General features: G+C 37.2%; 1 protein-coding gene across 1 annotated transcript in view; it reads right to left on the bottom strand.

The window, feature by feature from the left end:
• Positions 1-11307: 11307 nt before the first annotated feature.
• ARAP2 (ArfGAP with RhoGAP domain, ankyrin repeat and PH domain 2) overlaps positions 11308-27220 on the bottom strand; it is a 121770-nt gene continuing 105857 nt past the window's right edge. Inside the window, exons 28-32 of the mRNA XM_013949576.2 lie at positions 23304-23386; positions 21824-21859; positions 21249-21312; positions 16530-16661; positions 11308-11670 (exon numbers count right to left, since the gene is read on the bottom strand). Coding sequence (XP_013805030.1) covers positions 11308-11670; positions 16530-16661; positions 21249-21312; positions 21824-21859; positions 23304-23386 — 678 coding nt within the window. The remainder of the gene's footprint in view (positions 11671-16529; positions 16662-21248; positions 21313-21823; positions 21860-23303; positions 23387-27220) is intronic.

Raw genomic sequence — 27220 nt, 5'->3', positions numbered from 1 at the left:
CACACGTTCTTCACCTTTAAACATTTAAGGCAACACCCAATAAATTGATGAGAAATTTCTCTCTTCCACTGGAACCTGAAATGGATTTCTGCAACTGAAAATAAAGTGCACACAAATGTCAGGGAACACAAGAGCAAATATCTGGCATTAAAAAAGAACTAAAAAAAATGGCAAGATATCATTTTTGTCAATAGCATAAATCATACAGAACATGGGATGTGCTAGGTATCTTAGACTGTATGTGGTAAAGCTTTTTCATGCTTCAGTCAATTGTCAATTAACTCAAGGTAATTGATTGTAAAGCAACTTGAGTTAACAACTAATTTAAAAATATAAATCTAAATACCAAAGTTTGTTCCAAGATATCTAAGGCAAAGAGCTCTGCTTCTGGGAAAGAAAACAGTTTCTGGTGCATGTAGAATAGTAGTCTGGAAGTTGTTAATAAAGTCAAATAGAGGCATGGACTCTAGCTTCTATATGAAATTTAAATTATTGTCAGAAAATGGAAAATATAAATAGGAATGTCATCACAGTTTTGCCTACATAATTTTGCTTGCCTTTATAGCTTTTCCTCCTCTTGGACTAGTAGGTATTTTACCTTGATAAAATAAGTTTACCTTGATAAAAAAAGTTTAGGAGGAATTAGTGATTTGTTCGATCAAGGTAACATGTAAACTGGTCCTTCACTTAAACATAAACCCAGCTGCACAGGTAGTATCCTTTTCCTGAGCTAAATAACTAGCTGTGAAAAGGACAACAGGGGAAAAAAAAGAAAGAAGTGTTTGTCATTTGCTGAAGTATCCTGTGCAGCCATGAGGGTGGGATGCACCTTTACATGTTCCCTTCACTAATGATACATCAGGGAACAGAAAGGTGGGCAGCAGCATGTGGGGAGCTGACAAGATTTATGCGAGTGGGCAACATACTGCACTTCTGGAGGCAACAAGGTGTCTGACCTGCCTCGAATTTTTGTAACTCAGAATGGCTGAAGACAGGCAGGGTTAGAGAAGAGTCTCATCATAGGTGTTAAGTAAGAACACGGCAGCATGAGTGCAGCAGAACATACTTTCACCACCTATCTTTATTTTAAAAAATGACAAAAATATAACTTCAAAGGAAGTGATGAAGCAAGTACAGGGAAGGGTCAAACAGGGACTATGCAACAATATGTTAATGCCTATCCTCTTCCTGTGCCCAGGGCAAGCAGGAAAAACTGACCTATTAAAATGCCAAAAAAAAAGTTTGAAAGGAAAATCTGAATGCAATAGTCTATTTATTTGTAAAACTTCTTTACTTTTTTTTTAATAAAAAAGTTTACTACAAAAACCAAATTGATGCAAGTGCACTTTCAAACCGGGTTAGAGATCAGTGACAATTATGAGTGATACTACTGCTTGCATATTTTAACAATTTTTTTCTACATGCATTCAAACATACCAAGTTAGCTTCTACCTGAGAGCCAAGACTTGGCTGCATGAATCCCACGGTTTGATTAGACAAGAAAAACAAATCACATGAAACTGCCAGAAACGGTGAAGAAAGGGCAAGAGCAAGATTCTCTTTAAGTTATGCATCCAAAAGAGGGTTCACCCTAATCTAATACTCCAGCACAGTTGACTGAAATCTAACTAAAAACTTTGGGCATCTGAAGTGTGACTGCTTGGATCAGAATATACCAATGGGAAAAATTAGGTTAGCTCCACACAAGTGTTATATGACTTCAGATTTCATTAATCTCCACTAAAATATCCGGCATAACAGTTATCAGTCAGTCTACTAAAGACCATTTACAAGTCAGATATGTTTTTGATACAGTTCTTTGGAGTACCAAGTCTCAGGTGTAGGCCACAGGATCGGCTCAAAGGTGAAAACTGCTTTGTTCTTTCTAGAGCAGGGGTTTTCACCGCTCTTCTCCTCGTCGCGTTTTCTAGGCATGCTAACTATAAATTGTAGAACACTGCAGGTCAGTTTAGTCCTAAAGATGAATCTGCCAAAAGCTAAGGCAGATAAGCACTTCACATGAAATTTCAATGAGCTTAGAAGAATAAATAGTAAGAGTCAACAGATGATAACGCATGAGCATAACAAACCAGCAGCAAGGGCTATGTCTAGACTGTCATGTCCACAAGCTGCAAGGGAACCAGAGAAACTCCTAAATTACACTTTATTGAGTTACCCCTTCAGGCTCATATTTTAGGCCTTTCTATAACAACTGAAATAAAAATATTTAGTGGAACTATGTCTCCATGAGAACATTCATCTCTGAAGTCCTCAGTAAGACAGAGTCTGGTGGCAGTGAGTTTCGACCTTGAAAAATTTGAGCCATTTGTAGTATTTGCTCGATCACCTCAACCAGCTTTGAGGAGAGAGAACTGTCCTAAAGTAGCATTCAGCTCTTGCAGAGTGAATGTGTATTTCAGCATGGGTGACACTCCTCTGTTTTGTTATATCCCCCTCAAAAGTCATTTACTGTGGGAAGCTTATGCAAACAGCAACATTAAGTAGATTTGATTTTTTTTTGCTAGATTTTTTAAGATGAACCTCTGACTACATATTTAGAACTTTAAAAGAACACATTTTTGGCACCCAAAGAGTTAGGAGAAAGAGGAGATAGCCACAAGCAGTTAGTGAACTTAAAAAAAACATAAAAATTCTCCACACTGACTGTCACATTACAAACCACTGTCTTTCCAGAAATGACCACTTTTGAAGATTTTTTCTCTGTCAGACTATGCTCCCATAAGGTCAATATTAAGAGGGCTCAGAACTGCCTATTTCTGTTTATGATTATTCATGTTAAAGCTGATATATGCTTCAGATAGGCAAAGAGGAGCTAGAAACACTAGTAGTATGAGATAGGATTCTTCTACCACTAGCCTTCTGTATGTACTATTACCGACTCATGACTAAAAACAATCAAAAAAATTCAACGAAAGTAAAAAAGATGTTTAACTTGCTTTAAGGAGACCTGCATGCATTCCATAGGAGCAATGAATGGTAAAAGAACAGTACAAAGCAATCATTCCCTTTTCATCAAAAAGTAACTATCGAAACATTAAGCCGAAATATCCTGAAGAGACTCAACTGGAGATAAATTAGCAGCTAATTCAGATTCGCAGTAACTACTTCTTCATCACTGGCCATAGCAAATCAAGGTTATATTATTCAAGTAAGACAGACATTCATAGCTGTTGAATTTCAATAGAAATATTTTGCCTAATGCCATCAGGTTGTTTTGAAAAATTCTGATCATAAAGGGTAAATATCCCAAATAAGCATAGTTTATGAAGTCAGTCATATAAGGGAAACTTTTTTTTGAATTTATTTGGTGACCAACATAAAAAGAGATGAATAATTGTTACAGGGCATGTATTTATCCCAGAGCTACTATTTAGAGAGAAGTAAAAAAGTTAAGCTGCTATGATGTAGATAGCTTGCGTAGGAAAGCAAACCTTTAGAAAAGGTCTTTTGTAAAATACTTTAGATTTCAATTCATCTTGATAAGTAATTTTTCTCCATCAAAATTAAGGTCCTAGAAGATAAGCTGTCTAAATGAAACTCTGTTACTAGTATAGAATATTCATAGAAAGTTCAAGCTAGTGAGAACCTTTCTATTAAAGCCGTAAGGAAAAAAAAAGAAGTTATAATAAATTTGAATTCAATTCTATTTTTCTGCTTAATGAGTAATAAGCAACTTTGTCAAGCTAAGAGGTTTTTTTTCTCTATTTTACAGATATTTCATATTTAATTTTATGTACACTGGTAACAAAAGTCTTAGAAAAGATCCTATGCCAACATTTTCTAAGCTAATTTTACCTATTTAAACTGTACTGTACTGGAGTGTGACAGATAGAAAGGGCACTAAACCAACAGTCACCAGCATTTGGATAAAACATATTGTTTTTTACTCAGCAATTTAACAAAGACTCCAGAGCTGATGTTCACCTGCAATGAAGCTGAATAATCTCCCATAAATCCTGGTTTCCACTTGAAGGAAAATATAGTGAAGAACTTAAAGTAACAGTATGTTCTACCTATAAAAGTCTGGGAAGACCTTGGGAGAGTTATGTGCAATTTACAATATTTATAATCCAAAGAGCTTTACCAGTTCCAATGTATAGGCTGACCAAGTAAACAGCCAAAAATGGAAAATAAAGTTAAAAGTGCAGAACACCAGTCGCAAGTTTAAACTAATAAGACATAGGAAAAATAAATGCTAATGGCTAAAGCCTATTAGAAGAAAATATATTCTAGTCATGCTGTAATTTAAATAGACATGTAAACCAAAACTAGTCAAATACAAACACATTCTTAGCTTTTAAACGGAACATATTGGAAATGTAGATAGGAAAAAAAATGACAAGTTATAAAACACATACATACAGCAAACCTTGATTTATTCTGAGCTATTAGTTCTTAGGTAGTTTGCAGTACTGGATGAACCAATGCTAATTAAATTTTAAATGAAAAAGCTTTACTGATTATGTAACCAAAGGTATGATTTGCAAGAAAATGCATTCTTTATTACCAGGCCCAGAACATATTATAGGATTATTAAGGCACTGAACTAAATAAATTAAAGAGCAAACAGAGTACATTTGCTTTAAAATTTGCCTTGAGTTACTGAGGAATATAAATTAAAATATGCCGAACAACTTCAGGGGCATTTACAGAGAGATGTACTACAGAGCTTTGTAACATGTAGCATTACGTATATTGAGAAGTCTGTCAGTGCTAAGTTTCCATGTATTCGTCAACTCTTAAACTTCTCTTGCTCCTGGCCAGTTCAGTGAAGTCCCTTTCTTTACAAGGAAATGGTGAGATCTCCTCTATCAGGACTTAAGATAAAAGTTAAGGCAGGCTTGATATAATGGACTGGACCATGATCCACACAAGCAAAACAAGCCAAAGTCAATAGCCAGACTAGTCACAGGATCTACACAGAAAGCACAGCTAAAGTTTGGGTCATAAATCAAAGACTCAGAGCAAGAATGAACCAAGCCAGTGAGCAAAATGAGAGTGCATATGGAAGATAACCTAAAGATTATCCAGAAATCATTATTATTATTTAGATAACCTACAAGATGCCAGAAAGTCTACTATAAAAATTGTTCTTGCCAGAACAAGAAGCAGGAAAGGCCAAAGTAAGGTCAGGTAAGCTAAGCAAATACTAAGCTCCCTGCTCCAGACACCTGAACTGCAGCACAACATTATAGGTATACAGGGAGATAAAATTGCCTACTGCAATTGAGACATTAGCATCCAGATCTTTCTTCCTCTTCACTGTTACAGATTGACATGATTATCTAGTGAAACACAAGCAGCAAAGCATAAAGGGAATATGCTCAAAGAAACATCCTATCAGGAAAAATCTCTCATGAGACCTGATGGGATGCACCCTTGGATGCTGAGGGAGCTGGCTAATGTCATTGCAAAGCCACTCTTTACTGTCTTTGAAAGGTCATGGCAATTAGGAGAGGTTCCTGAGGACTGGAAGAAAGCAAATGTTACTCCTATCTTCAAGAAGGGCAAGAAGGAGAATCCAGGGAAGTACAGGCCTGTCAGCCTTACCTCCATCCCTGGCAGGGTGATAGAGCAACGAATCCTGGAAACCATTTCCAGACACAGGAAGGACAAGAAGTTGATTGGGAGTAGTCAACATCGATATACAAAGGGAAAATTGTGCTTGACCAACCTGATAGCCTTCTACGATGAGATGACTGCCTCGGTGGATGAGAAGAGAGCAGTGGTGGTGCTTATCTCAACTTTAGTAAGACTTTGATGCTGTCCTCATAAACAAGCTGATGAAATACAGGCTAGACAAATGGTGCTGTCTCCTATAACATCCTCATAAACAAGTTGAACATGAGGCAGCAATGCGCCCTCAGGATAAAGAAGGCCCAAGGGCCAGCCCAGGCATTAGGAAGAGAATTGACAGCAGGTTGAGGGAGGTGATTGTTCCCCTCCACTGAGTACTGGTGAGACCACATCTGGAGTGTTGTGTCCAGTGCTGGGCTCCTCAGTACAAGAGAGAAAGTGACTTACTGAAGCAAGTCCAACAAAGGGTCACAAAGATGATTAAGGGAGTGAAACATCTCTCATATGAGGAGAAGCTGAAACAACCGGGATTTTTTAGCCCCAACAAGAGAAAGCTCAGGGGGGAGTTTATCAACATGTCTAAATACCTGATGGGAAGGAGCAAAGAAGATGGAGCAAGACTCTTTTCAGTTGTGCCCAGTGACAGAACAAGAAGAAATGGGCAGAGATTGAAACACAGGAAGTTCCACCTGAACATTAAGAAAAAACTTCTTTGCTGTGAGGGTGGCCATACACCTGAACAGGTTGCCCAGAGAGGCTGTGGAGTCCCCATCCTTGGAGATATTCAAAACCCAACTGAACACAGTTCGGGAAAATGTGCTCTACGTGACCCTGCTTTGAGCAGGCGGGTTGGACTAGATGATCTCCAGAGGTCCCTTCCAAATTCAGTTATTCTGTGATTCTGTTTTTCCCCTTAACTCAGCAGCAGATGAATCCCACTTGCAGTGGAGTTACAAGTAAGATGTACAACACCTAGATATAGTTTGAATCATGAAGAAAACTTTCCAAGGCTTCCCAGCTTTTCTACAGAGAACAATCTAGCCTCAAAGAACACTGAGTTTGGCAAATACTTATTTTGTGACAGAACAGAGTATTAAATATTTCTCACTAGTCAGAAGGAGGAAAATGTACAAACCATATCGAGGCATTCTGGATCTTCCCAGCCCATCTGGCTGCAATGGGCTCAGGTTTGCAAGTCAGTATATATTTTTTTCAAACATTTCTACCTGGAATAAATTCCATCCATCATACTGTTCTGTTTGTGCCTCAAACGTACCCAGTTCAGGTTTTCCAATACAACTTACTGAAGCTGCAGATTTGCCAGTTACAGCTAAGTAGCCCAAATCTAATACATTCTTAGGCTCTGCAATGCTCACAGCAGGAACTTGAGCCAGTACCTTTTTTTGATTCTGTTTCTATTTGGATTCAGGCACAACTGAAGTTGTTCTGATTCAGATGCTGGAAACAGTCTGATAACCGAATCTCTCACACTGAGTCAGTTCACATAGGAAAACAGGATTTAAAAATAAGAAAGGTGACATGACAGGGACAGGCTCCTAACAAAGTTTCTCAGCCAGAGAGATGCCTTAACCCCTGGCTCCTGCAGGCAACACCAACATCCTCAGCAGAGTGTAGAAGTTTTTCTCCCACTCAACAACCAAAGTTTTTCACAATGAAAAAACAAGTCAAAGATATGGCCAAAACCTCCCCATGAACTGAAGAAGTCTTTGGGATATAAAACAAATTTCCCACACTAGACAGATTCTTGGATACCATCCACAAAGCCTTATAACGCAGAGATTGTGTCTCATCCTGAGTGACACGGTAAAGTAGAAGCTCAGCATAAATACTCTGCAGATCTCAGATGGTCAAACCAACCCCACATTGAAGCAGTCTCTGCTGAGGCATCAAAACTGTTAGTCAGATTGCTCTTTTGAATTGGCCCAAAATAACATCTGGAAGCAAGATCTCATTCAAAGAAAGACTCCAAAATAGTAGTTGATATTCAGCTCAACTAAAGGAAAAAAAAAAAAGAAAAGAAGAAAAAAAGAAAAAAGATTCTAACTGATAATCTTTTGGGCTTTGCTTTTGTTTGCTTTCCTGGCAATTAATAAGAATTAATTAATAAAAGTAATTAATAAAAAGTTATTCCCTCCTCCATCCCAATAAATGTGTAAAAATACAGAAAACAGATATTACATTAAAACAATTAGTATAAGTTATTCTTACATGTCAGCTTTACACCTATGATGACTGCAGGAGTCTAACAAAGTAATGATGGACCTGAGATTTACCGAGATTTTAATCCTAGTCTTCCCACTGTTACAACCCAAGCATACAACCATATTCATACCTCATTTAACTTCATTTTGCAGATGAGAAAATAAATACTTCCCAGGCTATTCAATAGCTTTACTATGGAAAGACACAAAGAAACCTTTTTATTATTATTATTTTTATTGACTTATTTTCTGAAGAAATGCCATCACCGAGTTTAGAGAAATAGCATTTATTCAAAGAATTACCATTTATTCTCTGAAAATTACACTTCCTTTACCGTTCCACAGCATGGCACAGGAACAATAAAAGATCAGCAGCCATTAAGGTATTGCAGCAAACACCACATTTATTCTTCAGGTCTTAAATCAGTCTGAAATGTGTAGTGCAACAGTGATTTATCAGGTAAGTGGCACAAATCTCCGATTCCTATTCAAAATGATTCATTACAAATTCCAATTTTCCCATAGAAGTTTTCTATAAGTTAACACTGTCGCCATTCACTGTCTCTCTATGTACGTGCACATAACCGAATACACACATACACATATATAATGTGAATGTGTATGTATATACACATACAAAACCAAATGCATGTAGAAAACATTAAAACAGTATTTTCACTGAGGATTCAACAGCTTTAAAGACAGTGTAACTTTTATTGAAAAGCAATCATTTAAACATATTTTAGTAAATAATCTTTTCCCCTTGATTTTAGGGTCCTTTAACAGCAGCCACACAGATACTGTATTTGTGATCTGCTTTTGAAATAGAAGTAGTCTTTTTGTAGTCCGTAGGTGCAATACAAATACACAAAACATTTTCTACGTTGACATATTCACTCCAATGCACAAAACCCTCCCATTGCTCCATTTATTCCATTAGTGTAGGGCTTAAATGATGCAGCAGGCTTTCAGCAGTGAGGTGAATGCCATTTTTAACAACCCAATAAAAAGATGAACAATACAGCAACCATGACTCAATACTGAAAAATATTTGCAAATAAATGTCAAAGTGTAAACGTACATTCAGGTCCAGCCTCAGACAGAAAGTAAAGTAACTTTTCCCAGTGGCATTAGGTCCTGATTCAATCCAGCATTTAAGAATGCGCTTATTAACATTAAGCACTAGCTTTAGTCAATACAATTTAAATTCAGGCTTACATGCTTCCTTGAGCCAGGGTCTCAATGATTAGAAGAGGCTCAATTACAAATTAAGAGTAACAAAACAATCAATAGTGCACTGGGAAAATAAAAATGTACAAGCTTGTTTCAGATTTAACAACTGGTCAAATGTGATAAGTGCAAAGTGTGAAAGACAAAACTTACTTTGCCAGTGCTACATTCCAGAAGAATAAATCTGAAACACTATAAAGCATTTGGTTTTGCTCTCACTTTCCCTCTACATCCTAGCAAAGCTGCCAGATACATTATTTGATGTAAATGTGTAATTTGTTCAACCAAACAAACTTTTTCCCAATGAAGTCGCTCAGTGCAACCAAGAACAGAAGTAACTGATTTGGGAAGTGTTACACATCTGTGACTACCAGAAATAGGAGAGGGGATGAGTGAGAATACTGCTTCTATGTGGGAAGAAATTCAGCAGCAATATAAAGCATTTTCAAGAATGTCTTTTAATAAAATCAAATGTCATTGACGTTGATTAAATTGAAATTTTCCTCTGAAATATTAAGGACTATTTAAAACAATTTCCAAGGAAACAAGATGAATTTTTTTGTTCCAGCCTAACAGGTTTGGACAATTTCATTCAAATTTGACAGATGACTAGAGGTGCCAGTAAGCTCTTAAACAGTCACAAAAGAACAAAACAAACAAAAAAAATCAGTGGCAGAGTGGCTAATCGGACCACAAAAGGGACAGCAAAAAGAAAGCAAACGCTGCTATTCGTGCCTCCGCTGAGGAAACGCGGCAGGGCGACCTCAGTAGCTCTGTCCTGCTGCCTGACCAGCCAGCACCCACCTCACTTGGGAAGAAGAGCCCAGCACAGTGCTGCCTTTTGCCTATCCAGCTGTTAACAGCACAAAGTAAAAAACCTGGGATACGCTGTGAGAGAGGAAGGAGGAAATCCCATGGGATGAGCAAAGGTGAGATCCACAAAACAACCAAAGAAAACCAAGCTTAATTTCATTGCTCACATAGCCTTTTTTTGTTTTTTTTTTAAGTGACTGATTCTCATCTTTAAGTTTAAGGAACTCTCGGCTTAAAAACCCAAGCAAGTAGCTGCAGGGTAACACACCACGTGCTTGCTGAAACTGCTCACCTACACACTCAGAGAGCACAAGCACGAGGCAATCGAGGGCTGTTGTCTCAGCCGTGCGACCTCTCTTTACGCTCCAAAGAATTATAGCAGTAGCACAGGCATTTCATAGTCCCTGCAAGCACCATATTGTTCAACCTTGTCCTATTGATAAAAGGAGAGGTTAATCTCCTCGCACACTTAGTAATTGGCATTTCTTAACTGAGTTAACTTGATGGATGTATTTGTGTGGGGACCATTCTTCCTGAGGAAATTTATTTTTTCTCACGGGACTATTAAATATTCATCAGATAGCAGCAACTTTGTCAGCACCAAGCAAGCCACATCCAAACACTGACCTGCTGATGGAAAAGTCTGCCTTCTGAGCTACCCAGTTCCTTTTTATAAAATTACTTCAATCTGTTGAGCAAAGAGATGATGCTATCCTTCAAATTCATATATGCATTAAATTAAATGAAGTTGCTTGGAAGAATTCTTTTTGCTACCCTCAGTATTTTTGCATTATTTAGATGCCATAATCAGATGTACACCATCTAGACACAGTTCTGAGTAAGAAGAATTAATACATTGTCTCATCTACTACATTCCTCCTGTTTTTGATTCTTTCACAGGCCAATCTGTCAGAGGACAAATCTACGGAAAAAGACACTCATTTTATTCCTAAATACAGAAAAAATTACATGTAAAAATTACCCTTCAAAGCAGATAAGCTACTTATTTCTGTATAGTGTTAGGCAATTAAAAATGTTGCAGACCAGTGCTATGAATTTCAGTGTGTCTCTCTTCTTCCTTCCAAAAATATTTCTCCAGTACTTACAAGACGGTACAGAATATAAACAGAGCAAGAGCTTTTACTAGTGCTTACAGTTCTTACATCTAACTTAAAATCTGCATTAAAAAATGATGGACAAAACCCTGGTGCCATTGCACAGAACAGCAAAAACTTCCAAATTTCTGGACTGTTACATAATCTGTTCTCTCAGTTCAGTCTTAAATTATAATGTGGCATAAGCATATACAAAATCAACAGCTGCATGTAAACAAATTATACTTCCTCTGTCACTGTACAAACTGTACATTTCAAAAAAGACTACTTTTTGCATATATATATATAAAAATATATATATAATATATATATATATTTTTTAACTTAAATCAGCTGGAGGTTTCATCATGAAGTGCTCTGTTTTTCTGCAGCACCGTGTTTAGTTCCTGAATCACATTTGATGGCAATTTGTTATCCATATCCGAAGTAGTCTTGTTTGTTTTGTTCTTATTTTTCTTCAGTGCCTTTGCTTCCTTATGTGGGCTTTGGCGTTGCTCAGTCCTGCCTACACCTATGTCCTCCGCACAGATCAAGCTCCGATGTTTTTTTGCTTGATTTCGCACTTCATCTTCCTTGCGTTCCAAACACTGTGCCACAATAGATGCTTTTTCTTTCAAGTTTTTTCTTTCTTCCAGTGAGTCATCTTCATGATGCTCAACAAGTCTTGGTTTCCCAGATTCCAATTCTATATTCTGAGCAAACAAGCAAAGAGAAATAAGATCATTCAAATTAACACAATATTCAATAATATTTAGATTGCAATTTTTGCTTATTAGTTTCACATAACAGTTTAATTGAAGAATCAATTTTACTAAAGAGCTGGGATACCACAGTTAATAGTTCTAAATTCCCACAATTTGTGCTATTATGATTTAGTAAGCATATTTGCTTGATTAGTGATACTTCTGAAAATTACATAAATTTACAAATTAAGTGCACCATGACAGTGAATGAATTGAAGACATTCATTTCCAGATATTCACAATTTGATTTTTCATCCTATCATGGTAGATTAAATTTTAACTTTTTACAGTGACAAAACACAGCAGATCACGTAGTCTTCACAACTTTACGGAACTCTAAGTCAGACAAACAAAACTGATAATGTTGCCATTTTGATTACTTAATGTCTGAGCTAGATGAATATACAAAATGCAATTTTACACTATACATACAAACATTCTCAGCAGCTGCTCAGTGCTGCCCGGTAAATTAGAAAGACTTTGTCTGCTTTTTCAAACTGTGCCTACCAATTTTAAGTAACATACTGAGAACTCAGCTAAAACAAGCTGATGGCAATACAACTGTTCCATATTGGTGTCTGTTTTCAAATTCTTAGGGTGTAGGAAATGAAAGGTAAATCAACAGCTACTTCTAGATTAGCAAGTAGCGTGGCCCATTAGAAGCACATCCGCACAGTGAAAGAGTACTGAGGACCTGACATCTACACTATACCCATTTCATTTTTTGTTTTTAAATACACTTTAGACTAACTTTAGGCTTCTCCCATAGACTGAATGACTGAATGCTTATTTGTGTGCATTAGATATAGTCCTGGAGAACAACTTCCAGTTCAGTTTCATCTGAAAGAAATCCAAGTTCACGTGCTCCAAGATCACCTTGTAATACGAAGTAGTTATGGCAACTATTGGAAAATTTGCTTCTAAAGCACACTCCTGATCTGAGTAGAAAACTCATGTAGATATCTAAACTAGCTCCTCTCTTCCTAAAAGAAGGTTTGAATATATTTCACATTTGCTTTAGCATGTATGAGGTATCAAGATTGCATGAGATGATTTGCTCATATGCTATGGGTAAATGACTCCCAACTGAACACCACAAGAATGCCACACAAGAATGCAAAAGAGAGAACCCAGGAGCCCCGTCAGCTTTGAGTGCTTTCCAGTAGTCAACAAAGATGTTATATATAAAAGAAAAAATTCCAAAACCTCATTTTCCTCTAGAATGACAGGGTTCTTCCACAAGTGGAGTGACCTGCCTACTGTCACACATTCTGAACAGACATAATACAGTAATTCCTTTATGATTTTGTTTTAAAGTGACATTGATTTCTTCGTGAGGTCAGCAAACGTAAGCCCAGTGCAAAAGTAAGTGTTGATGCAGCAAATTATTTTCCTTCCTACACAGTAACTAATAAAATATCAAATGAGTTTCCATCAAAGAGATCTAAGCTATAGAGCAAAGTCTAACTTACACAGTATCTTGACATTTCACTTGAACTAGGATTTATTCGATAATAAAAGCAATAAACGCAAGCATTCAGACCATGTAAATCACATCAATTTTAACTTAGGAACTGTCCTAATGACTCTTGATTTGGGGGAGGTCTGTTCTGCCTAATCTTTGGAAAAGGTATCATTTTCCATTTCAAATAATTTCCTTAAACTTGCATGAAGACGGTAAGTGTGAGATCACCACTGATCAGTGACTCATGCTCAATTAATAGAAGTTACTATCTAAGTTAACATACACACAACACGTGACATTTAAATTCATTAATATAAAACATTAACAAAATATTTGTTATTTAGTCCCTTAAAAAAAAAAAAGCAAGAACACACTCTAATCTATGTTAGTCTTTAAATTCACTCTCAAGCAATAAACTTTATTTACAGCACTTTGTACATCACATTTCAATTCTGCATCTTCTGAGAAGAAGAATTCTGACTACACTTCCAAAATCAATATAGTTCTGCTAAACAGCGTATAGCAAGAGCCCTTTTTTTTCCCTCCTGGGTTTTTCCCAGGAAAGTTTCTTTTAAATGAAAATAGGAACAGATCAAATACAACACTGAAATTTAAAGGATGCCTCCTTTTCTGAAATAGTCTAGTATATTGGCATGTATTCCCTTAACACAGACTACTACTCAACATTTGGAACTTTTTAAGTACATTCAGTATATACTGAGAAAATATTCAATTGATGGAGTCAAATCCTGTTTTTCAAATTGAACTGAAGTAAGTAGAAGATAGTAGAACAGTTACAGTAGTACCTTTCCTTATGAATAGCATGTCAAGATGACGTGCGAAAAAACACTGCCATATCCAATTTCCTAATAATATTATTTCTTAATAATATGTGATCCCCTGCCCATCTTTTTATACAAAAATACTCTATAAATTATACTGCCAGACTCCATACTTTTCTCCCAATAATCCCTAACACAAAAAGCAACAATTTCATGTAAAGAGAAACTGTTTTGCCTCTTCAGTCCCTTAAGCAAATAATGGGTAAATAAATTGATAATAATTTGTATATCCAACTGCATTTTTTCCTTCTTCTGTACATCACCAGCAAAAAAATATAGAACAAATCTATTCACCTCTTTCACTATTCCTAAGACATCCTGTTTCCTTCAACACGCTACACAGGTATAATCTATTAAAATTCAGTGTGGTATTTGATCATGGCTTTAAAGAAAGGAGAAGTTTTTCCTTATACCTCAGTCTTCCTGTATTTTAAAACAAAGTTGTATAGACTTAGTGCAAATATACAGCAGTGTATTTCTAATTTAGTTAAATGATTCTATATGGGAAATATACATATTTTAAATGCACTTCTTTTCACGTATGTAATGAATGGTGCAGAAATAACGGAAACCTGTCCATTCTATTTGTTTTTAGGAGGTTTCTTATATACAAGTGATTTAAAACTTTATTACATGTTTATTTTGTTAGCAGACAATAAAACTACTTTTAATAAACATCAATGCAAAAAGAAAAATCTACAGCTTTTTTAGCACAGATACTAAACTCCTCTATTGGTCACACTGCTGTGTAACGTTTCTCCTGACTGAGTTATGTCATGTACTTACTTCCTACCAGTCTTTTACTATTCATTCCAATTCTGACTTTCCATGTAAATAAGTGTTAATTTATATTTTCCACTATATAATTTGGTCTCAAAATTCCCAAAGTATGTAAATATCCTTTGCATAAGTCTTGTCAAGATCTAGTCATGGCATAAATAATAGTGAAGACCGATTTTCTACTTTCAAGATTAAATGCAGACTATCTCTGAATTGCACTGTACTAAACATTAGAGTCCTTGATAATGTAGCACAGCAACACCATCAGTAAAAATCAGAAATCCTTGCTAGTACATAAAGATATTAAGGATTTTAAATTATGAAGCTCAAAGTCCAACAAAATCTTTATCCAAGAAGCTCTGAATTTGTACCTGTCTCAAAGAGCATACAACAGATCTCAATTGTACCTCCAGAATCAAGCAGAAAGGACAAGTAAAAACCATACTGAAAGCTGTGAAATTTTTTTAGTGTCACAGCCTATGATTTCCCTTCATTAAAAAAAAATTTAAAAACGTAAACATTAAAAGAAACTTAAAGAGTTGTAAAAGTATTTTTTGAGGAAAAACTTAAAATGACAGGACAAATTAAACAAAAAAGGAAAACTTTAATTGCATTCACAGTATATTATATTGCTTTAATAAGGCGGAGCAGAAATGCCTGTAGAAAGCGTAACAAAAACAGACACAGAAAGATGGAGCTGTCTTGTAGATAGAGCACTACTTCTAGCTTTGCTTTTGGTTTGCTACAGGACTGAGTGAGCTTCACCCATCTGTGCCTCAACCGCTGTCTCCGTAAACGATGATAATACATCCCTTGTCATCTACATCCCTTTCAAACCTACTGAAACATGCAACAAATAATACTGTATACAGTCAAAGGTCCAAAACGTTTTTTTCAACACTCATTCTCTGTTGCCATCAGATTAGTTATCACTAGTTTTCTCCAAACAGATCAGTGCTTTAACTACCACTATTTTTTTTCAGCTGGAAGTAAGGCAAATAACGCCTCACCACAGGCATCTATATCTCTGTGTGGGTGCCAGGAATTCATCTTAGTTTAAGATGCTAAAATTGAAACTTATCATTAGCACAAGTAGTGTAGTGACACTGAAGTCACTCTCAGACATTCTGCAAAGAGTAGTAACTAAACCCCAACCATGCTCTTCTTTGAGACTAATAATACTACAACTTAAAAGTACAGCAGTTAGTTTCATCTGAGCTTTCCCATTACATACAGGGTATGTAACTAAAACTGCATGGTTATTCTGGCAATAAGAAAAGATATGGTGAAATACACATGCAGGACAGTATTCAAGGACTTATTAAAATAAGTAATAATAAATAAAATAATTCAAGGACTTATTCAAGGACTATTAAAATAAAACTGTAATAATGTGCAATATATTTCTGTTTAAGTCCTATTTATGTCTAATGAGCAGTTCTTGCTCAAAACAAAACAAAACAAAAAAAACAAAAAAAACAATCCACCATGAGTTTACTGAGCAACCAAGAAGCTGACACAAGACTAGGTCACAATGCTTTTTACATTAAATTGTCCTAACTATCCTTTTAACGGAAAAACAACGGAATTGTCAATGGAATTGACAATATAAGCATCAACATTTTACATTTGTCTAGCTCTACAGAGTTCATTATTCCTGGACCACTTCAAAGTGCAGCATTGTAGTTAGAAGTTCCACAACAAGTTTAAACCCCATTTACCTCTGTACTCGCTCCAATTTTACAAGTGTTCTTCTCCTGTTGAATGGGAATTAGTGGTAAACCTCCAATCTTTGGACTTTTAGTTATAGACTGTTTTCTTGCTTTTCCAGCAGGTGGCCATATATCTGCATACTGAAAAAGAAAAAAAAAATCATCATTTTTGGCATGCAGTTTCAAACTAACCTTGGTAAAGCTGTCTACCATACCGCACTTTGTCTGCCTTTTATGAGAAAGAAGGGGGAGGAAGACTAAAGTCTTAAAATTATGTTAAAATTTCATAAGTGCTGCACAATACTGAGTGAACAGAACTGAAAAGATTCCGTACAATTGTCATGCATTAAACATCTTCTCTCCATACTATGTATCAAAGTAATTATCTACTAGGAACATAAAATGTCATCAGACAAGAAAAATGCATCCATTTGATTCACAGTTTCTAAATTCTAGGTAAGTACACTTTCAGGAGTCCCAGCAAAAGTTTCTGAAATGAAGTAACAACTAACCCAATTTGCAAACAAGTACTTCAACACTTACAATCACAATTTAGGAGAAAATACTTATTGCTTATCCTACAATAACAACATGTGTTATCCAGAATGGAATGACCTTCTGAATGCCCAACAAATACAACCTACAAACCAACAGATCTGGCTACAATAACAGCTTTTGCTTTGGCTCTACTGAAACAGGTCTGTTTTGGGGAGAACACCAAAGTGTGCAACTTCAGCCTGAGTGAAAACATGATTGGTAGAGGAGGGCTTGGTAAAGGACGGAAGAAAAATCAATAACTGAACATTCCAAATAAAATGCTAAAACCTCTCCCTGGGAAGGACCTAGAATGAACTTTCACCAGCAGACCATGCAGACTTTCACACACAGAGACTGGAGCATATGTGCTTGAAGCTCCCCAGCTCCTCTGGTGAAGCTAATGATAACCAGAAAGACAGTTCTGAGGACAAGGCAGTGCAAGAGATTTTTCTGAAAAAGCTCCAACATGAAATTCTATGAGTCAAAGAGGATGTATGACATCTATGTAGGAATAGTTTCTAAAGCTTGGAGATGAGTGCACGGAGATAAAACAGCATAACTCAAAAGAAAACTGGCTAGCTAGAACTGCTGCAAAGTAACCCTAATGAAAGATGGGAATGATTTGGGTTAGTATTAACAAAATACTACTACTTTGCATTATTTTTAACAAGTAAGAAATTATCTGATCTTTCCAAGAAGAAACTGTCCAAATCTCTAATAGATTTCTTTTCACTGGTGTCAGGGTCTTCATTGTTCCTTTTTTAAAATTACTTTTTTGGTATTTGACCCTCCACATCCATGAATTAAGATGTTATCTCTTCAAGACTGTAAACAAAATACAGTTATGGATCTGTGACTATACCTGCAGATGGTCTACCTGTTAAAACAGTGCTATTAGAAAGCCACTAGAATGAGTGTGATTCTGTCATTATTGACTTAGAATAGCAGTCTAGAAACTGGAAGCCTCAACTGCATAGCAGAGAAAGTATTTCGTAGATTCACATCTTTATGGGGTAAAAAATTCCAACAGATGGTGCTGACCAGGGTATGGTACAAGTCTGTTGTAAGACTTTTCCCCAATGAATGTTAAAAACGTTCATTTTTCATCACAGTGAAACATTAGGAATGTCTTATCTGAGAGAGGGGCTCTTGCCAACCAAAAGCAATTTATTGTGGACCAAGATATCACATTATTCATGGAGTTAGCACATGAGTTTTGTGCACAGAAATAGCTAAATACACAGTGATGCCTTTTTGACCCCTCCCCCCCCCCAAGCTAGTTATAACAAATACAGCTGAGGTTTTCAAAGCATTGGAATGGATTTAGCCATGCCTCTTTCTTTTACCACTTTTATCTACCTACTCTACCAAAAGTTTAGTGTACTTCAAGGACTCAGGACATCTTCCACATCATTTTGAAACTTTCAGATATGAACACAAAATCTTTTTATATCCACATACTGCACAATAGAACCAACGGCAGAAGATGCTTCTTTGCTATTTTTGATGAAGAGAATAACTGCAATTTAGGTGCCCAATATGGAAGGCTAGACTTTTCTGTTGTAAACAAATGTGATTCAGAAAGTGATTGAGGACCTGTAAGTTAGGCCCTGAAGGAACCTGCCTCCATGAATTTTCAGTAAGCTTAGGGAAACTATCCCTGTCAGTTAAGTAGCCTGATTTCCCTTTTGTGTCTGTAACATTTCTTAAAATAGAACTCTGGAAAATACATCAGAAATACCAGCAACATATTAGGCCACATAATAAATGTATTTATTCATAGTTTTGACCTATCTGCACAACTGCACCTCATGGTAATATGCTGTGCCTCTCTCTAGCTGATCAGAGGCACTGGAATTGGAAGAGACCATATATAATTGTGTCCATCTTCATATCAATTAATTACTTCCAGCTGTATGCTATTAAGTGATTTTGTGCAGAACTGCATTATAGAATTCAAGAATCAGGTTTTAGCTGTACTCTGTGGAATGATTTTGCATAAAAGTGGAAGAAACAATAGTTCTTCTTAGAATCATCTTAGTATTTAAAGTACAAGATGAATAACCTCTGGGATAACTTGATTTTGTGTAACAAAAGTGTTAGATTACAGCAGGACCTAAGCTTTGCTATTTATACTCTCTGCAGAACTTACACTATGGGAGTAAACATTATCAGATAATGGGAAAAAAGAAAATAATAGTATCTTACTGATACTATTTACTAATAAAATCTTACTCTGCTGGAGCTCTGAAGAGCACAGTAACATAGATTTCTCTCCCTCCTAATTGCACTGGATCATTTAATGTAAATGTCTTAATACTTCAAAACTTACTTTATAGTATTTTTCTCTTTGCAATCTAAGTCCAGTAACTCCATCAACATAAAGAAAATATGCTGCCTGCAGTCTCTCTAACACAAAGGTGTTCAGATACTATGATAATGAATAAGGTAGAAGATAAGCTATCTTCCCTAAAGATAGCCTCGATTCTAAAATACTAACTAGAAACAACCTCAGCTGACTTTTTTTTTTTCTGGTTTAGAAAGGGGATAATTTGATGATAATTGCCTGCTACTACTGTGTGATGCAAAAGATTTGGAGATCTTACAGTAAGCTTTAACAACATGAGTCACTGCATTCTCAAGGACAGATTTTCATTGCAAATAATACTGTCATAGAGCAATACACCGATTTTGCTTCATTAGCACTTAATCTCACAAGTAATTCACAGACTGACAACTTCCGCTGATGTCCAGAATATTGATAACCAAAAAAGCCACCCTCTCAACACAGTTCATTAGTACTGTTGATTCATTGGCCTCATGAGAATGAAGTTGTCAAAGAAAATAGTATTAAGTCATTGCAAAGTTAAAAAAATGCACATTAAATGATTTTTTTTTGTTATAAAAATCTCCTGAACAGTGAGCAGTGTCTCTCTGTTTTTGATCTATATTATCAGAGGAACACTCTACATACCGCACTACTTGATCAGAATCCTAATAAATTGCCTTTCTTGTGATTTTACGTCAAAAGGATTTCAACAGAGTTACTAAGCTTGTATGAGTTATTTCCTAGTAGCCTATATCAATAACCTCTGAGCCAATTTGTTGTGACACTGCTCATGTTATGGCCATGAGATGGATGCCAGGACCGGTGGCTGTTTCCATAGAAACCACAATAGCTCCTTCAGTTAAGGGAGCAGAATAAGACAAAATTTTGGAAGTCTTACTTATAAGGCATACAGTGTACTTCTAGTACTACTATCGACAAAGGTCAGAAAGACAGATCCTCTTTTAGAAAGCCTCTGTGAAGTATGTAGTGCAACAGTCCTGTGTCTAGTTCACTTTATGTAATATGTAAAGCTCACAGGTAATCATAAATCTAGTGATGTGTATTCACAGCAATATTCCCCAAAGTTCCTTGAACGTTATGGGAAAAATCTGACACAAACACAGAATCCTTTTAAAAACTTAAACTCTGTTCCAGTCTCCTGCCAGACTTCCCACCTCTCTCTCCCCCACATCCTGCCATGCAAACATTAAACTCCATTTGCAAGGATGTGTTACATGGCTGCCACTCAAATTTACATCCACCTTATTCACAGTCTAGTAACAAGCAGCAGATTACTTAACTTGAGATAGTATCTGTCCAACACAATGAGTTGTCAGTGTTAGCTAAACTAACCCGAATACCAGAAAAATATAACTGTGTTGGCACAGCACTCCTGACAGAGCTAGTTCACTCCTCAGTGTGCTTAAACAGAGCACCCTGCTATCGTGGCCATTTCACATGCAGTATCCAGATAAGCTAACAGAGAAAGAGCACTCAAGGCATTGTGGCACACTGACATACTCCTTGGGTCAAGGGCCAGAATTTCACCCAAAAGCGGTCTACTGCTGCTAAGGAAGTGAGCTGTATTTCTTTATCCAGCTTCTCTACAACACAACAGAAAAAAGATCCTCGAATGTGATCTTCTACTCCCATATTCATGTGGAAATATCATTAGGAACAATAGTCTTCATAGGCTGAGACCATTTTTTTGTGGTTTTATTACATCAAGTATTCCAAAAGCCTTAATGATATTGCAGTTTTATCCATAACGCACATATAACACATACATATATATGATTGCCTAATGACATTTTCATAACAGCAAGAAAAGTTCTATTTTTTATATTTGACCAGATTAGTACCTGTGCAGTAAAAATACTGATCAGCCACTCCATTTGTGCATCCTGTCCATCACAACATATATGCCTAGAACACAATATATAATTAACAAGAAAAAAAATTAAAAAAAAATCTAGTTGCAGCTAGACATATTACAGAATAGGTTTCTAAATGAGTTCAAATACTGCTTACATTCATCTGTGAACGTTGTCTGTATTTAACACTAGCTTACATAAAAAGACAGCAAAATACACATATACCTCAAATTACCACTTTACCCTGCTTCAAAAAGAAGGCAGGCAAGTGCTTAACTTAAAGCATGCGTACAGGTTTCATAAATTTAGAATTACAGATTTTAAGATTGTTTGCTATTTATGGCCACAGTAAGGGGACAGACACCTAACCCCAAAAGATTACCAAAATATATAATCTATAATTGTTTAGTTAATTAAGAAAAACATAGAAAAAAGCAAACATGCAGACAACATAAAAAACAGTAGTTTTCAAATACCCTCTCTTTAAAATGCTGAAATTGAACATTTAAATAAACATTGAACACTGAAATTAAACCGATCATATGTGTTTCATGTTTACCTACCACTGGTGCTTTTCAAAAAATATTGCAAGACCCCAGCTGAAACAAACAAAAAAAATTAAAAAATTAGTTCCAGAAACTCAAGACAGAGACAACATTTTCCTAAAACTGCAGTGACCGCTACATAATGCTTTTAAGTAAAAAAAAAAAAAAAAAAAAAAAAAAAAAAAAAAAAGTTTAAATGAGTACTGCAAATCTAGGAGGTTATTGAAAAATGAAACTGTGGGTTTGATGGTGGATTTTACTCATTTGTTCATAGATGACTCAGTTCATGAATGTTCTGTTCTGGACAAGGAGTAAAGCCAAGCCCTACAGATGAAGGCTGACTATGTGTGTTGTTTTGACTGTGGCTGTACTTTCTGAAAGCTGTTGGAAGTAAAATTGCTAAGTTGGTGTCCAGGAAGAAACATTCATATAAAGAAGCTTTGTGGTGGGGGAGGCACAGAAGGAGCATGAGCATGCTTGTGCTGGAAACAGAAAGAATCACATAAGTCTACAGAGATTAAAAAAAAAAAAATGCTGAAAACAGGGAGTAGGTGCACAACGAAGCCTCTCAGGTGACAGATACACAGACAGCTCCTAGGGATCCAGAGGAGATTGTGTTAAGTCTGATGCTGAAAATCGTTAGACTGAAAGTAAACCTCAAGGAATGAACCTATCCTGCAAAGATCCAAACTTGTTTACATACTCTTACATTTCTGCTCTAAACTACTCACCTACTTGTTCCCAAGTTTAACACTCTTTCTCAAAACCAAAAAACCACCACACTTTGTCTAACAGAACTAAGCTCTGAAATTTAGAGACCTTTTGAGGGTTTTGATGTGCCAACTATAAGGGAAAAGTACAAGCAGATCTGCTCACAGGCTACAAGCAACTCAGAATCCCCTTGGGCCAGGATCCTACCTACATTATCTCAGTGTCTTAAAGCTTTGACTGAAATAAGTTCTGGAAACACATCTGAGAAAAAAGTGTCATTTCTCACTCTCTTGTCCAGAGACATAGTCACTGTTTTTCTAAAGGGCACTGTAATCTTCGTTTAGAAGGAAAAAAGTCAAAATAATAAGGATCCTGAAAAAGGAAAATCCTCTGCTGCACAACAGGGACTGTCACCAAAGACAAACTAGTTGGTTTTCTCTTCCTCTTTTTTTTCTTGGTACAAGGAAGGTATGCCCATCAATGAAATGCAGGACACATACCACAAAACTAAGTGAGCTAGCAACAAACACATCTACAAGAGATAATACACTTAAGATTAAGAAAAGCCAATCAATAAAGTAATTTGCTAGCACAAAGGAGTTAACATGGAACACAAAACTAAAGATAACAACAGAACAAATAATATTATGGAGGGTAATTTAATTCAGTGTACTCCAGTTGGCTTCTTGACTTTTCCCTGTTCCACAATATTTTATTTTCCTCTTTCATGAAGATACTACAGTACCTTGCTACATAGCATTTAACTTATTTTCTTTTCTATTCTTACTTTGTTGGTGGCTTCATTTTCTTTTTCACTCCAAGATAAAGCTTCAAGGAATTGACGGGCAACACTTTCTCAGGTTTGCTAGCCTGAAAATAAAATAAGATTCTAATTACTGTATCAGGAATATACAAAAGAGGAAATGCTCTGTAACTGTCTCCACAGTTTCATCGGCTACACCCTACTTTTCTTGTTGGCCATTATGTTTTTTACATCTTTCTTTCCCACTAACAAAGAGTGCCAATCACTATCACTGAGAGAAGACTAATTAGGAAGAACGTGAACTCCCTGTAATGTCAAAAAATTACGACATAGTCAGAATAACAGAGATTCAGTGGCAAAGCTCACATGACTGGGGTGCTGCAATTGATGGATACAAGCTCTTCAGGAGAGGCAGGCAGGGAAGATGGGGGGTGCCCTCTATGTGAAGGATGGCACATGTCGGGAGATCTTCTATGAGATGGACATCATGGTGTTTGTTTCAGATCACCCAATCAGGACGAAAAAACAGATGAAGTCGTCTTTAAACAACTCAAGGAAGTCTCTGGATCACAGACCCTGGTTCTCTGGGAGAGCTTTGCTTTCCCTGACATCTTCTGGAAAGGCACCACGGTGGGACACAAGCAATCCAGCAGATTTCTAGAGGGTGTCAGGGATAACTTCTTGACACGGGTACCGGATAGGCTAACCAGGGGCGATGCACAGCTGGATCTGATATTCACAAGCAAGGAAGAACTGGTTGGGGATGTGATAATCAATGCTAGCTTCAGCCATCATGACCATGAAATACAAGTAGCAGAGGACAGACCCAGGACTTTAGGAGAGCAGATTTGGGCTTATTCAGGGAACTGCTACATGTGATCCCATAGGAGGAGGCAGCTCTGAAGGGCAAAGAAGCTCAGGAAAGCTGGCAGGTCTTTAAGGACAGCATCCCTTCAAGTGCAAGAATGGTGCTTCATGATACTCAGAGAAACAAGCAGACGTATCAGGAGACCTGGCTAAACAAGGAATTCATGGCAGAGCCCCAGTGCAGAAAAAGCCAGCATACAGGAGGCGGAGGTAGGAAATTTAGAAACACTGCCTGGACATATAGATATGGTGCTAGGAAAGACAAAGCTCAGCTGGAGTTGAGACCTGCTAAGGATGTCAAGGGCAACAAGAAGAGCTTCTACCGCTGCATTACAAGTAAAAGGCTGAACAAGGAAAATGCAGGCCCAGTGCTGAGTGGAGCAGCTAGATGAGCAACAGCACACACAGGTGAGGCTGAGGTATTTAGGATCGTCTTTGCATCAGTCTTCATGCCAGCAAGGTCTCCTAGGCCTCTGTGCTTACAGACACGATTCAAGGAGGAGAACAACCACCAGCACTAGAGAAGGATCAAATCAGAGATTACTTGAGAGAAGTTGAGCCATGCAAGTCCACGGGACCAAACGGGCTGCATCCAAAGGTGCTGAAAGAGCTGGCTGATGTCCTTACAAGGCTGCTCGATCTCATCTTTGAAGTGTCATAGAGATCAGGGGAAGTTGCTGATGACTGGAGAAAGACAAATGTTGCAGCCATCTTCCAAAAAAAGGTAAAAAGAACAATTTGGGGAACCGCCTGCCACTCAGCTTCATTTTGGTCTGTTGAAAAATCATGGAGTGAGTCCTCCTGGCACACATTCCTGGGCGTGTGAAAGAGAAGGCGGTGATCAGGAACAGTCAGAATGGATTTACCCAGGGTAAATCCTGTTTGACCAACCTGATTGACTTCTACGATAAAATGACTGGATTCATGGATGAGTGGAGAGCAGAGGATATCTTTCACTTCAACTTTAGTAAGGCTTTTGCCATGGTCTTCCACAATATTCTTGTATGCAGGTTGAGATGTTATGGTTTGACTGGGTGGACATTTATATGGATAAAAAACTGGTTGCATGATCAGGCTCAGAGGGTAGCAGTTAATCAGATAAACTCTATCTGCAAGCCTGTGATGAGTGGAGTACCACAGGGGGTCTATCCTGGGACCTGTCCTGTTTAACATCTTTATCAATGACCTGTAGGGACTCCATGGAGTGCTTGATCATCAAGTTTGCAAGATCAACCTAGAGGACCAGTCAATAGATGTCAGGGCAGGGCTGCCTTCCAGAGGGACACAGACAGGCTGGAGGAATAGGCCAACAGGAATGTCATGAAATTCAACAAGGACAAATGCCAGGTCTTCTGGGAAGGAAGAACCCCCTGGTTCCTGGGTCTCCCTGGCCCCCTCCAGGGCGTGGTCGGCTGAGGAGCAGCTCTGCTGAGGAGGACCTGGAGTATTGGTGAACAGCAAGCTGAGCATGAACCAGCGTTGTGCCCTGGCAGCAAAGAAGGCCAAGAGCAACCTGGGCTTTACTAAGAGGACCACAGCCAGTAGGTTGAAGGGAGTGATTATTCCTCTCTCCTCAGCTCTTGTGAGACTGCATTTAGAGTCCTGTGTCCATTTTTGGCCCCTCCAACAGAGGAAAGACATCCATGAATTGGACTGAGTTCAGTGGAGGCTGATCAAGCTGGTTGGACCTGGAGCACTCGCACTGTAAGGAGAGACTGAGGGAGCTGGGCTTGTTCAGCCTGGAGAAAAGATGGCTTTGGGGCACCTAACAGGAGCCTCCCACAGTACCTATGAGGTGGTCACCAAGAAGATGGAGCCAGGCTCTTCATATGGTACATGGTAGGAGAATGACAGACAATGGGCACTAATGGAAACTAGGGAGATTCATACTGGAAGAAGAAACTTTTTTCATGAGGACAGTCAAGTACTGGAAGAACCTGCCAAGATAAGCTGTGAAGTCTTCATTCTTCAGGGTTTTCAAGACCTGAGAGGATCAATCCCTTAACAACCTGGTCTGATGCCATAGCTGGCCCTGCTTTGAGTAGAAGGTTGAACCCAAGACATCCTGAGGTCCCTTCCAACCTGAATACTCCTGTGATTCTTAGAAAATCAAATACATTCAGCCAACCTACAACAGATACACGCACACATTAGCGTGTGAAGTGAATGCATCTTGAGGCTGAAATACTGAAAAGAAATAACAAAATTCTTATATGCACTAATCTAAAACAGGCAGCAGAATAAATTACTATTCATTTAGTACTTTTAGGCCACGTGTTTCAGGCTTCAATTTAGAAAAATCACTTAACAAATCTTATAATCCCAACATATAGTTGCTCTGTAGTGTTTGCTGACCTGGATTCTCAATTTCTTTCTCTATAGCATTCAATCTCTAACACTCAAATATTGGGGAAAAAAGAGATACACTGCCCAGAATCTGAGGGGCCATTATCACCAAAAAAAACCCAAAACCAAAACCAACAATTTTATGGTTGATCTTCTAGACTGACCTCTGAACTCAAAGCAAGAGTACTGCCACGCTGAATAGATACCTCTACAGAATGCATTATTTAGTATGCTTCTCAAAGAATTACGCCTAAAGGAACTTCCTCATTTCTTTGTGTGTGTGAGCATATCTTTTAATGACTGTGCATTACAATGGCAAGCTTTTTCAGCCAATTAATACAGTACTGTAATTTAATATACAATATCATGGAAACTTTTAAGTTTTTGATAATTCCTCTTGAAAAAAAGAAAACACTTAGCAGAATTCATCTCCTCTTGCATATACAAACTTAATTTACTGTTATGAGAATTCATAAATTAATCCATGCAATCTTTTTAAATACAATTTTCCATCTGCAATGTCAACCCCTTCTACTATTCACTTCTAAATATGACTTAAAATTGAACAAAAATTATTGGTGCTAGATAAACACCTCTCAAAAGAAAATAAACTGAAATATGCTATTTTGTCAGAATGATATTTCCATTTGCTTATTTAAAAAAAGGTATAAAGCCACTTAAAAATAATGCAGTATTTACACTAAGTACAAAACTCCACCTGAGTTTAG

The sequence above is a fragment of the Apteryx mantelli genome, chromosome 5, assembly GCF_036417845.1.
Source record: "Apteryx mantelli isolate bAptMan1 chromosome 5, bAptMan1.hap1, whole genome shotgun sequence".
Taxonomy (NCBI): domain Eukaryota; kingdom Metazoa; phylum Chordata; class Aves; order Apterygiformes; family Apterygidae; genus Apteryx; species Apteryx mantelli.
The sequence above is the reverse complement of the archived record's forward strand: the minus strand, read 5'-3'. Positions and strand labels throughout refer to the sequence as shown.